Source organism: Coregonus clupeaformis, chromosome 27 (assembly GCF_020615455.1).
Source record: "Coregonus clupeaformis isolate EN_2021a chromosome 27, ASM2061545v1, whole genome shotgun sequence".
In the NCBI taxonomy this organism is placed as follows: domain Eukaryota; kingdom Metazoa; phylum Chordata; class Actinopteri; order Salmoniformes; family Salmonidae; genus Coregonus; species Coregonus clupeaformis.
In genome coordinates this window covers 34,478,133-34,491,022 of record NC_059218.1, presented here as the reverse complement: position 1 = coordinate 34,491,022, position 12,890 = coordinate 34,478,133, and the positions used below count along the sequence as shown (strand labels likewise).

The window sequence follows — 12,890 nt, the reverse complement described above, 5'->3', positions numbered from 1 at the left end:
AGCACTTTGAAGTTTGTAAAAATGTCAAATTAATATAGGAGAATATAACACATTAGATCAGGTAAAATATAATACAAACAAAAAAACATGGATTTTCTTTTTTGTTGCATCACCTTTGAAATGCAAGAAAAAGGCCAGACAATGATGTAGAAATCTAGGTGTAATTTAGATGTTGTCCACAAGATGGCAGCATTGTGTGTGTGTGTGTGCGCAAGGTTTCAGACTGATCCAGTGAAGGATTACATCACTGCACAATATTTTGTATTAAGTCTGCCAGGAGTTTTCCCAAAATGTTCCGAATTGGTCAATTTATACGTTTTCAAGTAGATAACTATAGAGAACATACAAAAAACTGTAGAACCCAGTTCCTACATTTGAATATAAAAATTGATTTTATCAAACAAAACTATGCTACATTTTATCTCTGGGACCCTCAGGATGACAAATCAGAGCAAGATTACTGAATGTAAGTACATTATTTACCTTCAGAGGTGAACGTATCAAACCAGTTGCTGAGACAAAAGTGTTTTTTGTTGTGCACTCTCCTCAAACAATAGCATGGTATTTTTTTAGCTGTAATAGCTACTGTAAATTGGACACTGCAGTTAGATTAACAAGAATTTAAGCTTTCTGCCCATATGACATGTCTATGTCCCAGAAAGTTGTTTACAACGCCATTCTAGTCACATATCGCATATTGAGCAGCAACCGTCCCGGTATAGGGACACCGATGGGAAAGTGTGCCGTTGGCAATGTTTGTTCCCCCATGTTCGCTTAGCTGTTTTTCACCAGCTTCCATCTGTTGCGTCAATGCACGCCAATGGGCAAATCTACATCCGTATGCGCCGCTGTGCTTCTGCTGCCCACATATGAACTCAAGTACCTAAATCCAGTATCTATTCAACCCTGTAACACTGGGGTGAGTTTGTGTTTTCTAAAGCCAACTCTTCTGTCCTCAACCACAAGGTGTGACGATTGGTTTTGTCAAAGGTCTTTTTATGTGAAGGTCTTTTTTGTTGTTGCCCGGAATTGATCCCTGTGACCTAGCCTATATCTGTATGCCTTATTCTCTGACTGAGGCTGTCCAAAGTGAAGGCATCTGTGATTGTGCAGATGAGGCTAATCTCATCCCATTGAAGATGTTTAAAAAAGATGCATTTTATTGACCGTTAATGAGAAAGGTAAAACAATCAGTAAACAATTACCCAGCTAAGCCTAATTCTAGTAGCAGTTCTATTTTACTGCTCCCTGGCTTGTTTTATTTAGGCCTAGATGGAGTTTGTATTGTTTGGCTGAAAGTGGATCATGACTAAGAAGACAGAATGTGAAAAGACATACATAGAGTGTTCTTATGGTAGAGTTTTGTAGGGCCTTGGGCATGGTTCTATCCATGGTGTGTTGAGGAGAGCCTTCGTCAGCCCTGCCTGCTGCTGCTTCTGCACTCCTCAGCAGAAGTCCTCAGCCTTCAGCACCTGCTGGGCCTCTGCTTTCGTCACCCCATCCCTCTGATGCCAGGCGAACACCCCTTTTTTGCTCTCGCTACCTCAGTCTTTGTGATTTTCTACACTGGGTGAGTTTCTCTTAACTAGCACTTTCAGAAGGATTATTTCTCGTCCCAGAAACGCTTTGATAACGACAAATGCAGATCATTTTCTGATAATTGCTGAGCCTTGCAAAATGTGGTAAAATGTGAAACAAACCAGGCACTGTTTCATAGCTATGACGTTTTAGGGCACTTGCTTTTTGTTTTTTTACATGGTTGTTCTGTGTTAGATAGTGCTGAACTATTAGTGCTTTTTGAGGTCTGTTCGGTTTCAGTTAGATTATAAAAAAAATTATCACGGTTTTCGATTTCTGTTTCGATTTGTTTTTTGACATGAAATGCACAATGCATTATGTGGGTTGAATGCCACAACACAGAATAAAACAATTAATAAAAGTCCCATGATGGTAGTGACTGCCCATTACTGCTTATCACTTATTAACCATTTATTCACATTACTTTACTTTAATAAAATATTTCAGATGTTGTGTATATTACATTTGATGACTTTATTATTTCATTCCAAGTCATCATGTCATCTCTATAGAGCTGCTGCCTATGCTGTCTGACAAAATCACTATTTTAATAGTTCTTCAAAGTAAATAAGGCATACTTTTATGACTGCTGAATACCATCGATCAATCACTTAGATAATGTATTGTCAGGTAGATATCTCGTGAAGCAACTGCTTCTGCTGCGCACAGACGGACAAGTTTAAGCGGGCGTGCAATGAGTTATGGTTATTGTAGTTAATTACCACGTTTTCTGCGCTAAGCTATGTAGAATATTTGCTTGTTGGAAACTACAACTCCCTACTACATCGCACAGTTCAGGTTTGATCTGATTTATCTCTACAGAAACTTCACATTGAGCTCACAAAAAAATTAAAGAACGAAATGGAATTCAAATAATTGAGTCAGTCAATTATACTGAACAAAAATATAAATGCAACATGCAAAAATTTTAAAGATTTTACTGAGTTACAGTTCATATAAGGAAATCAGTCAAATGAAATAAATGTATTAGGCCCTAATATATGGATTTCACATGACTGGGCAGGGGTGCAGCCATGGGTAGGCCTTGGCGGGCATAGGCCAACCCACTTGGCAGCCAGGCCCACCCACAGGGGAGCCAGGCCCAGCCAATCAGAATGAGTTTTTCCCCACAAAAGGGCGCTATTACAGAAATAAATACTCCTCAGCACCCCCACCCCCTCTCAGACGATCCCGCATGCCAATTGCACTCTCATATGTGGCATTGTATTGTGTGACAAAACTGCACATTTTACAGTGGCCTTTTGTTGTCCCCCGCACAAGGTGCACCTGTGTAATGATCATGCTGTTTAATCAGCTTCTTGATATGCCACAGCTGTCAGGTGGATGGATTATCTTGGCAAAGGAGAAATGCTCACTACAGGGATGTAAGCAAATTTGTGCACAAACATTTGAGAGAAATAAGCTTTTTGTGTGTATGGAAAATGTCTGGGATTTTTTTATTTCAGCTCATGAAACATGGGACCAACACATTACATGTTGCGTTTATATTTGTGTTCAGTGTAGTTGTTTAAAAACTGAAAAATAACCAACATTTCGGTTAATTGCTGAGCACTAGTGTTGGATTAGCTTGGTCCCGATGTGGCTCAGTTGGTAGAGCATGGCGCTTGTCACACCAGGGTTGTTGGTTGAATTCCTACGTGGGACCAGTACAGAGGAGAAAAAACATGTTTGAAATGTATGCACTCACTACTGTAAGTCGCTCTGGATAAGAGCGTCTGCTAAATTACAAATGTAAATATGTAAATGGCTCTATTACAATGTCCAAATGCACACAGCAGAGGAAGAGCGATTCTGAATCACTTATAACTGACATGTACTTTTCATCTTTTGATTGAGTTGATCTGCTGTGCTCTCTGGTTTCTGCGCTTTGGTGTCGTCAATGTTTTACCAATCCTGTGACAGCTGTCAGATGAGATGACGGTTTTGATCATCCTGATTGGGATGGATGAGGAATCACACTGTGTGGTGGTGACAGCATGTGCAGTCAGCTGCTTGCTTGAGTGTGTGTATGGCATTTAGACGGTACAGTTCCCTCTGTGTCCAGTAGATGGTATACGTGTGTCTGTTCTGCAGTCAGTCACGAGGGCTGTCTATTCCCCTGATGCTCATATAGGCGTGTACACATACCTAATGGCCAGTACAAATGTCAGGCAAAGCCAATGTGCAAAACAATCTTATGGACAAGCAAATATGTGGATGGTCAACACTTTTAATACGTTGTATGTGTTCTTTTAGTCCAGTGTGTTCCTGTTAGAATAGTGATGGGGTGTGCTTTAAAGTGAGAGACAGAGAGTACAGCAGTGTTCCAGCACAGTGAGGGTGTTCCTGCCTTTGGGCCTGTCATCCAGGGCTGTTGGGTCAGTGTGTCTGCATAGCTCAGGAGTCTCTCGCTGTCGGTCTGTCTCTGTCTTTCTCTCCTCTCTCTTCTCTCCCCTCTCTCCTCTATCTCCCTCTCACCTCTCTCCTCTCTCGCCTCTCCTCGCTCTCTCTCCCCTCTCTCCTCTCGCCTCTCTCTCCTCTCTCTCCCTCTCTCCTCTTTCCCCTCCCCCAGTGGCCCTAATCGCTTCTGAAAGAAGCCGACAGATTGATGCTCATCAAGGCTCTGATAAAAGCAGCCATTGTCAGGCTTCACTGTAATAGCTGGAAGAGTTTGGTTTTTGAGGATTAGGCTATCAGTGCTGCCTCCCCTCTTTGTTCCCAGCCTGTCTTGTTCTTCATAATACTGCTCAGTTGTTGTGGCTTGCAGGGCAGAAGTCAATAAATGTTCAGATTACATTCTGTTTTTGAAAAAGGGAAGTGTTTCACGATGAAACATACAATGATTGTGAAATTGCATTGGCCTAATTAGCTTAGTCTTTTTTAAATGGGCAACTCTGCATTTAGGACTATCCAGTTTCATGACAGATCCAGTACCATGTTTAGATGTTTGCCCTCTCCGTTTTGATTTAGGATTGCATCTAAATAAAGAGAAGCAGCTTAAGTACCCTAGATACAGGCTGTAGTGCAGTGTAGTATAACCTGCACACAAGCTCAGTTTTTTGATCTGGAGAAAGGCTTGGTGTGTGTCTTCACTTTCTGTTATTAATTGGAGGTGGAGCAGGTACAAATGAACATATTCAACTATGCTTTGTTCACTCAGACAGACGCATATTCATCATTTTTATGTGCTCACATCTGGCTGAGCGCCATCCCCACTCATCTGACAAAGGGCTTTTTAATCCCCTGGTTTCCATTGTCTGTGTCCTTCCTACCTCCATCATACAGTTTAATCTGCACCCATGAAAATATTATCCCCGTCATCCTCTGAAACCACAGACAGAGACCGAGCACATGACCACCCTGCCTGAGAGACCAGGCTGTGTCCTCTTTTGAAAGAGCTCCACAGTGAAGAAGTGGCCCAAGACATCATGGCTCCGGTGAAAATACCTGCAGTGGTTCTACTTGTGATATTCTCCGTAGTTATGGGATGAGATGTTGAGGAGTCAATCTAGAGGGAGGGGTTAAGGGCAGGTTGGAAGACATTCCCTTAAGCTCCAGTGAGAAAGCAGGAGTGGGGTGACTAGGGGTCCCAGCTTGGCTGAGGCTGGCACTTTTAGAAGTTCCACAAGAGGTAGTTGTTCATGACGATGGGAGTAGAAGAGATTTGACAAGTGTTTTGAAACAAAGGGCTAGAGAGAGGGCTTGTCAAAAGGAAGTAGCACACAGGAAATGACATCGCTTTAGACTTCTTGACAGGGCCTTCAGAGCTCTTTGGACGAGAGGGACTGTAATCGCGGAAATGAGCTGCACAATGCTCTATTCTTGATTTTTATTTTGCTCTTAGTGCTTGGGTGAATGTTGATCTAAAGAGGTTGAGGAGAGGTATTTTAGTGTTCCATCTTGATCAGCTAGCTGCCTCAGGCAAGGCCATGGCTTACTGCACACTGTGGGACGATCTCAATTGCATACTCCTCGCATCCTCTCTCTTCTCAAAACCCGTTGGATGAAAAAGCCGGAGGTCAGGTCCCGCCCCTTTTGACCTTCTCATCCAATGGGTTTTGAGAAGGAGATGAGAATGCGAGGAGTATGCGTTTGAGATCTTCTGTGTTCCTGCTTGATAAGAGGGCACCATGGATGACGGCCGTGCAGGAGACAGACTATGAGGGCACAATCTAACTGCAAGGGTCCAGTGGAATGAGATATGGGATCTTCATTGTATAGCCTATACCAGTAGATATACAATCTGCCACGCTTGCATATTAGGCTTATCTTTTATATTTGATAAAAGTCTGGAGTGGAGAATAACGATTCCCTCCAAAGGTGTAGGGGGACAAGTTGTCCGTAGAAATATAACTATATTTCTATGATGTACTCTCTCTCCCACATGGAATTACACCTGGCCTCCTAGCCTATGTGGGTGTGTCCGAGTCACACTGTAGAGCTTTTATTACTAGTTATAAATGGAGGATGGAAAGTTAATGCATTGGTGGTTAGAAATAACAAATGTTCCTTTTTATTTCCCAGTGTAAACTAGTGGTATTTTAGGCACTGCTCTCTGAGGGTGGGGAGACGCTAGCTACTGTATTTAAGCCTCTGCTCAGAGCTGTTTTTTTCCCTCCCTTTCTCTTACTCACCTCTCCCCTCCACCCCTCCCCTCCCCTCCACCCCTCACTATAACAAGCCCAGCACTGCAGTCGCCGCTCCTTTAACAAGGTGGCACTGTTGTTGTGCTGCTGGGCTAGAGACGGCACAGCCTCAAAGGACAGGAGGGCTTTTTCCCCTTGTAACAGAGATGACTGTGAGCTGCCGTTGCCCCAGTAGACACAGGAGATACGATCCATTGGCTTCTTCTCACTACTGCCGTTAGTGTCATAAGCCTGTGTAGCCTGCGCTGCTACTGCTGCCAACGCTGCTGCTGCCTGTACCACTCAACCGCTGCCGCTCTCCCTCCCTCTGATCCGTGTGGGCAGAGTGGGATGGAAGCCCTCGCTGGAAGCCTGTTCATGGAAATGGTCTTTGCCGTTGTTTGCACTGTAGCTCCGTGCTGGTGACAACATGCCGTTAAAATGGAAAAGCGGTTCTCCTGTCAGCTGGAAATTCCCAGTGCAAGTTCTTAAGACATCCAGGTCCTCGCCGCTCTCTCCTGCCTACATGTGAGTAAGGAAAAAAATGCTATTCATAGCATGCTATGGTGGTGGTGTATTTTCAGTTTTATATTTCGGTTCAGTTGTGGTGTATTATTTTTGGGTATGTGGAGTACCCCTCCTCTCTCAATGCAGCCTAATTGGGCAGAATATGATGGGAGCGTTGTTGTGTCGGGTTAATACCCTCCTTTGTGCCGCGTGCGATGACTGGCCAGCTAGCGGAATGCTGTCCTCTAGAGCGGTGTGATGACTGGCCAGCTAGCGGAATGCTGTCCTCTAGAGCGGTGTGATGACTGGCCAGCTAACGGAACGCTGTCCTCTAGAGTGGTGTGATGACTGGCCAGCTAACGGAACGCTGTCCTCTAGAGCGGTGTGATGACTGGCCAGCTAGCGGAATGCTGTCCTCTAGAGCGGTGTGATGACTGGCCAGCTAGCGGAATGCTGTCCTCTAGAGCGGTGTGATGACTGGCCAGCTAGCGGAACGCTGCTCTCTAGAGCGGTGTGATGACTGGCCAGCTAGCGGAACGCTGTTCTCTAGAGCGGTGTGATGACTGGCCAGCTAGCGGAACGCTGTTCTCTAGAGCGGTGTGATGACTGGCCAGCTAACGGAACGCTGTTCTCTAGAGTGGTGTGATGACTGGCCAGCTAGCGGAACGCTGTTCTCTAGAGCGGTGTGATGACTGGCCAGCTAGCGGAACGCTGTTCTCTAGAGCGGTGTGATGACTGGCCAGCTAACGGAACGCTGTCCTCTAGAGTGGTGTGATGACTGGCCAGCTAACGGAACGCTGTTCTCTAGAGTGGTGTGATGACTGGCCAGCTAGCAGAACGCTGTCCTCTAGAGCGGTGTGATGACTGGCCAGCTAGCAGAACGCTGTCCTCTAGAGCGGTGTGATGACTGGCCAGCTAGCAGAATGCTGTCCTCTAGAGCGGTGTGATGACTGGCCAGCTAGCGGAACGCTGTCCTCTAGAGCGGTGTGATGACTGGCCAGCTAGCGGAACGCTGTTCTCTAGAGCGGTGTGATGACTGGCCAGCTAACGGAATGCTGTCCTCTAGAGCGGTGTGATGACTGGCCAGCTAGCGGAATGCTGTCCTCTAGAGCGGTGTGATGACTGGCCAGCTAGCGGAATGCTGTCCTCTAGAGCGGTGTGATGACTGGCCAGCTAGCGGAACGCTGTCCTCTAGAGTGGTGTGATGACTGGCCAGCTAACGGAACGCTGTCCTCTAGAGCGGTGTGATGACTGGCCAGCTAGCGGAATGCTGTCCTCTAGAGCGGTGTGATGACTGGCCAGCTAGCGGAATGCTGTCCTCTAGAGCGGTGTGATGACTGGCCAGCTAGCGGAACGCTGTCCTCTAGAGCGGTGTGATGACTGGCCAGCTAGCGGAACGCTGTTCTCTAGAGCGGTGTGATGACTGGCCAGCTAGCGGAACGCTGTTCTCTAGAGCGGTGTGATGACTGGCCAGCTAACGGAACGCTGTCCTCTAGAGCGGTGTGATGACTGGCCAGCTAGCGGAACGCTGTTCTCTAGAGCGGTGTGATGACTGGCCAGCTAACGGAACGCTGTTCTCTAGAGCGGTGTGATGACTGGCCAGCTAACGGAACGCTGTTCTCTAGAGCGGTGTGATGACTGGCCAGCTAGCGGAACGCTGTTCTCTAGAGCGGTGTGATGACTGGCCAGCTAACGGAACACTGTTCTCTAGAGCGGTGTGGCTTATTATCCATGGGCGTGGCCCATTTTTTACAAATTTCTGGGTCAGGACCACATCCACTGGCCCTCTCCGCCCTCCCTGGGGCTGTGTTTATCCAGCTGCAAGGACTGCCGGCCGCAACAGCAAGCTTGGGAGGAGGAGCCAGCCTGCCTTTGTCAGGGCGTCTGGCTTGCCCTGGTTTAGGAGCTATTGTCTGCTGCTGTGGAGGGGGGAAGGGCAGAATATGGAGGGTCCCTCCAGGCTCTCCTCCCTCCATCTCCTCCTTTCTGGGTGCGAGAAGCCCCATATCATGTCCTCTGCCAGTCACCCTGCTAGGCTAGCTCTAGGTAAATGGCAGGGATCAGAGTATCTTTCCTAACCAGTGTACAGTAACCTGGTTTTATCTGGTTTGGAGGACAGTGTACAGTAACCTGGCTTAATCTGGTTTGGAGGACAGTGTAAAGTAACCTAGCTTAATCTGGCTTGGAGCAGAGACTGTATCAGTGCTGCCAATCGTGGCAAGTGAAAATGAACATCGGTACATTGCTTTTTAGTTAAAGCTAGATTGAAAGACTCATGGTCAGTTGATGAATGTGTATTTTATTTTTGGCTTAATTCTATCCGAATATTTCTAGTGGAATTTCAGGCTCTGTTTGCTAGTTCTTTATGGCAAAATGAATGAGATGGTCTCTATATGCTTTACCATACTGTAGATACGTCATTTATATTAGATATTGAAAGGTTAATGCGGTTACATTAGGTTTATTGCCATAGAAATGTCTACATTTTACCTTACCTTTCTATAACGAGAAATGCCTCCTTAGTGGATGCAAATACTGTACGTTTGTTTACATTGCCCTCATCCATAACCTATTTAAGTGAACTCCCTAAAGCGTTGCAGATGCATGGAATGTTTGAATTTTCCCATCCACCCAATTATATTTACATTTATAAACTGGGTTGTTCGAGCCCTGAATGCTGATTGGCTGAAAGCCATGGTATATCAGACCATATACCACGGGTATGACAAAACATTTCTTGTTACTGCTTTAATTACATTGGTAACCAGTTTATAATAGCAATAAGGCACCTCGGGGGTTTGTGGTATATGGCCAATATACCACGGCTAAGGGCTGTATCCAGACGTTGCGTCGTGTATGAACAGCCCTTAGCCGTGGTATATTGGCCATATACCACACCCCCTCGTGCCTTATTGCTTAAATAGAACACTGAGAAATTCTTACAGTTCTCAAAATGATGTGGTAAGGCACCAAGAATATGCCTTCAGTGTTCTAGTGTTCAGGGTTTGAGGTAAATGGACTGGCAGGTAAATCTGTAAAAGAAAAAGGTGTTGTCTTATTGTGCATAACTTTACATAGTGATGCACATCAATTCTCTGCCTGTGATGTTTAGGCTAATATTTCCATAACATAATTGCACAAAACCAAAATGACAGCATGGGAAAGATTCCTTAACAATCACAGTACATTTCTAAATGTAATTCAAATTGAACATGTGCCCATAATTGTATATCAAAAAATGGATTTGAATTGAGATGGACTTGACCCCAGTCCTGATGAGGTGTTGCCTATAAATCGGAGCCACCAATTCTCACATGAGAGACTTAGGTTCAATTAATAATCTTTAAACTAACATACATGCCTATACTTTGGCTATAGACCTACATATTTTACCATTGCATATAGATTTTTGCAGTCAAATAGCTTTTTCCTTGTAAAAATGACTGACAAAAAGACTAACGTTTAATACTGAGCCATGCCCTGACTAGCCCGGCCCCCGCTGATTATATGTTCCTCTGTGGTTCCTCCATACAGCCTACAGTAAGGATGGGAATGGCCTCTGTGTGCTTAGCTTCTCCCCTTTCACTAGATATGGCCATTTTCAACATGGAGACTGTGAGTAGCATATGGGGATGCCTGTGTAACATCTACCACAGGGATAGGGTGGTATTTCTGTTTCATGTTTTAATGCCACGTGCACAAGTACAGTGAAATACATTTATAGTAAGATCTAAACTCAACAATTCAGTAATCAACATCAATATAGTACTAAAAGTAACACAAGGTAGAAGAAAAATACAGGAGAAATAGAAATAAGAAGAACACAAGAAGTAAGAAGCTATATACAGGATCAGTTCCAGGGTCAGTAGCTACAGTGGGGAGAACAAGTATTTGATACACTGCCGATTTTGCAGGTTTTCCTACTTACAAAGCATGTAGAGGTCTGTAATTTTTATCATAGGTACACTTCAACTGTGAGAGACGGAATCTAAAACAAAAATCCAGAATATCACATTGTATGATTTTTAAGTAATTAATTTGCATTTTATTGCATGACATAAGTATTTGATACATCAGAAAAGCAGAACTTAATATTTGGTACCGAAACCTTTGTTTGCAATTACAGAGATCATACGTTTCCTGTAGGTCTTGACAAGGTTTGCACACACTGCAGCAGGGATTTTGGCCCACTCCTCCATACAGACCTTCTCCAGATCCTTCAGGTTTCGGGGCTGTCGCTGGTCAATACGGACTTTCAGCTCCCTCCAAAGATTTCCTATTGGGTTCAGGTCTGGAGACTGGCTAGGCCACTCCAGGACCTTGAGATGCCTCTTACGGAGCCACTCCTTAGATGCCCTGGCTGTGTGTTTCGGGTCATTGTCATGCTGGAAGACCCAGCCACGACCCATCTTCAATGCTCTTACTGAGGGAAGGCCAAGATCTCGCGATACATGGCCCCATCCATCCTCCCCTCAATACGGTGCAGTCGTCCTGTCCCCTTTGCAGAAAAGCATCCCCAAAGAATGATGTTTCCACCTCCATGCTTCACGGTTGGGATGGTGTTCTTGGGGTTGTACTCATCCTTCTTCTTTCTCCAAACACGGCGAGTGGAGTTTAGACCAAAAAGCTATATTTTTGTCTCATCAGACCACATGACCTTCTCCCATTCCTCCTCTGGATCATCCATATGGTCATTGGCAAACTTCAGACAGCCTGGACATGCGCTGGCTTGAGCAGGGGGACCTTGCGTGCGCTGCAGGATTTTAATCCATGACGGCGTAGTGTGTTACTAATGGTTTTCTTTGAGACTGTGGTCCCAGCTCTCTTCAGGTCATTGACCAGGTCCTGCTGTGTAGTTCTGGAATGATCCCTCACCTTCCTCATGATCATTGATGCCCCACTAGGTGAGTTCTTGCATGGAGCCCCAGACCGAGGGTGATTGACCGTCATCTTGAACTTCTTCCATTTTCTAATAATTGCGCCAACAGTTGTTGCCTTCTCACCAAGCTGCTTGCCTATTGTCCTGTAGCCCATCCCAGCCTTGTGCAGGTCTACAATTGTATCCCTGATGTCCTTACACAGCTCTCTGGTCTTGGCCATTGTGGAGAGGTTGGAGTCTGTTTAATTGAGTGTGTGGATAGGTGTTTTTTATACAGGTAACGAGTTCAAACAGGTGCAGTTAATACAGGTAATGAGTGGAGAACAGGAGGGCTTCTTAAAGAAAAACTAACAGGTCTGTGAGAGCCGGAATTCTTACTGGTTGGTAGGTGATCAAATACTTATGTCATGCAATAAAATGCAAATTAATTACTTAAAAATCATACAATGTGATTTTCTGGATTTTTGTTTTAGATTCCGTCTCTCACAGTTGAAGTGTACCTATGATAAAAAGTACAGACCTCTACATGCTTTGTAAGTAGGAAAACCTGCAAAATCGGCAGTGTATCAAATACTTGTTCTCCCCACTGTATATACAGGATCAGTTCCAGGGTCAGTAGCTATATACAGGATCAGTTCCAGGGTCAGTAGCTATATACAGGATCAGTTCCAGGGTCAGTAGCTATATACAGGATCAGTTCCAGGATCAGTAGCTATATACAGGATCAGTTCCAGGGTCAGTAGCTATATACAGGATCAGTTCCAGGGTCAGTAGATATATACAGGATCAGTTCCAGGGTCAGTAGATATATACAGGATCAGTTCCAGGGTCAGTAGATATATACAGGATCAGTTCCAGGGTCAGAAGCTATATACAGGATCAGTTCCAGGGTCAGAAGCTATATACAGGATCAGTTCCAGGGTCAGAAGCTATATACAGGATCAGTTCCAGAGTCAGTAGCTATATACAGGATCAGTTCCAGGATCAGTAGCTATATACAGGATCAGTTCCAGGGTCAGTAGCTATATACAGGATCAGTTCCAGGGTCAGTAGCTATATACAGGATCAGTTCCAGGGTCAGTAGATATATACAGGATCAGTTCCAGGATCAGTAGCTATATAAAGGATCAGTTCCAGGGTCAGTAGCTATATACAGGATCAGTTCCAGGGTCAGTAGCTATATACAGGATCAGTTCCAGGATCAGTAGCTATATACAGGATCAGTTCCAGGGTCAGTAGCTATATACAGGATCAGTTCCAGGGTCAGTAGCTATATACAGGATCAGTTCCAGGGTCAGAAG

The 12,890-nt window shown here is 44.9% G+C and overlaps 1 protein-coding gene across 3 annotated transcripts in view; it reads left to right on the top strand.

Moving 5' to 3' along the window:
- LOC121541879 (kelch-like protein 13) overlaps positions 1 to 12,890 on the top strand; it is a 71,829-nt gene that overhangs the window by 9,190 nt on the left and 49,749 nt on the right. The window contains exon 1 of one of the 3 annotated variants that reach the window (XM_041851235.2): positions 6,272 to 6,731. The exons of the other annotated variants lie outside the window; for them this stretch is intronic. Within the exon in view, the coding sequence (XP_041707169.1) occupies positions 6,634 to 6,731 (98 nt within the window). The 5' untranslated portion in view covers positions 6,272 to 6,633. Of the gene's footprint in view, positions 1 to 6,271; positions 6,732 to 12,890 lie in introns of those variants that run through there. 3 annotated transcript variants of the gene reach the window in all.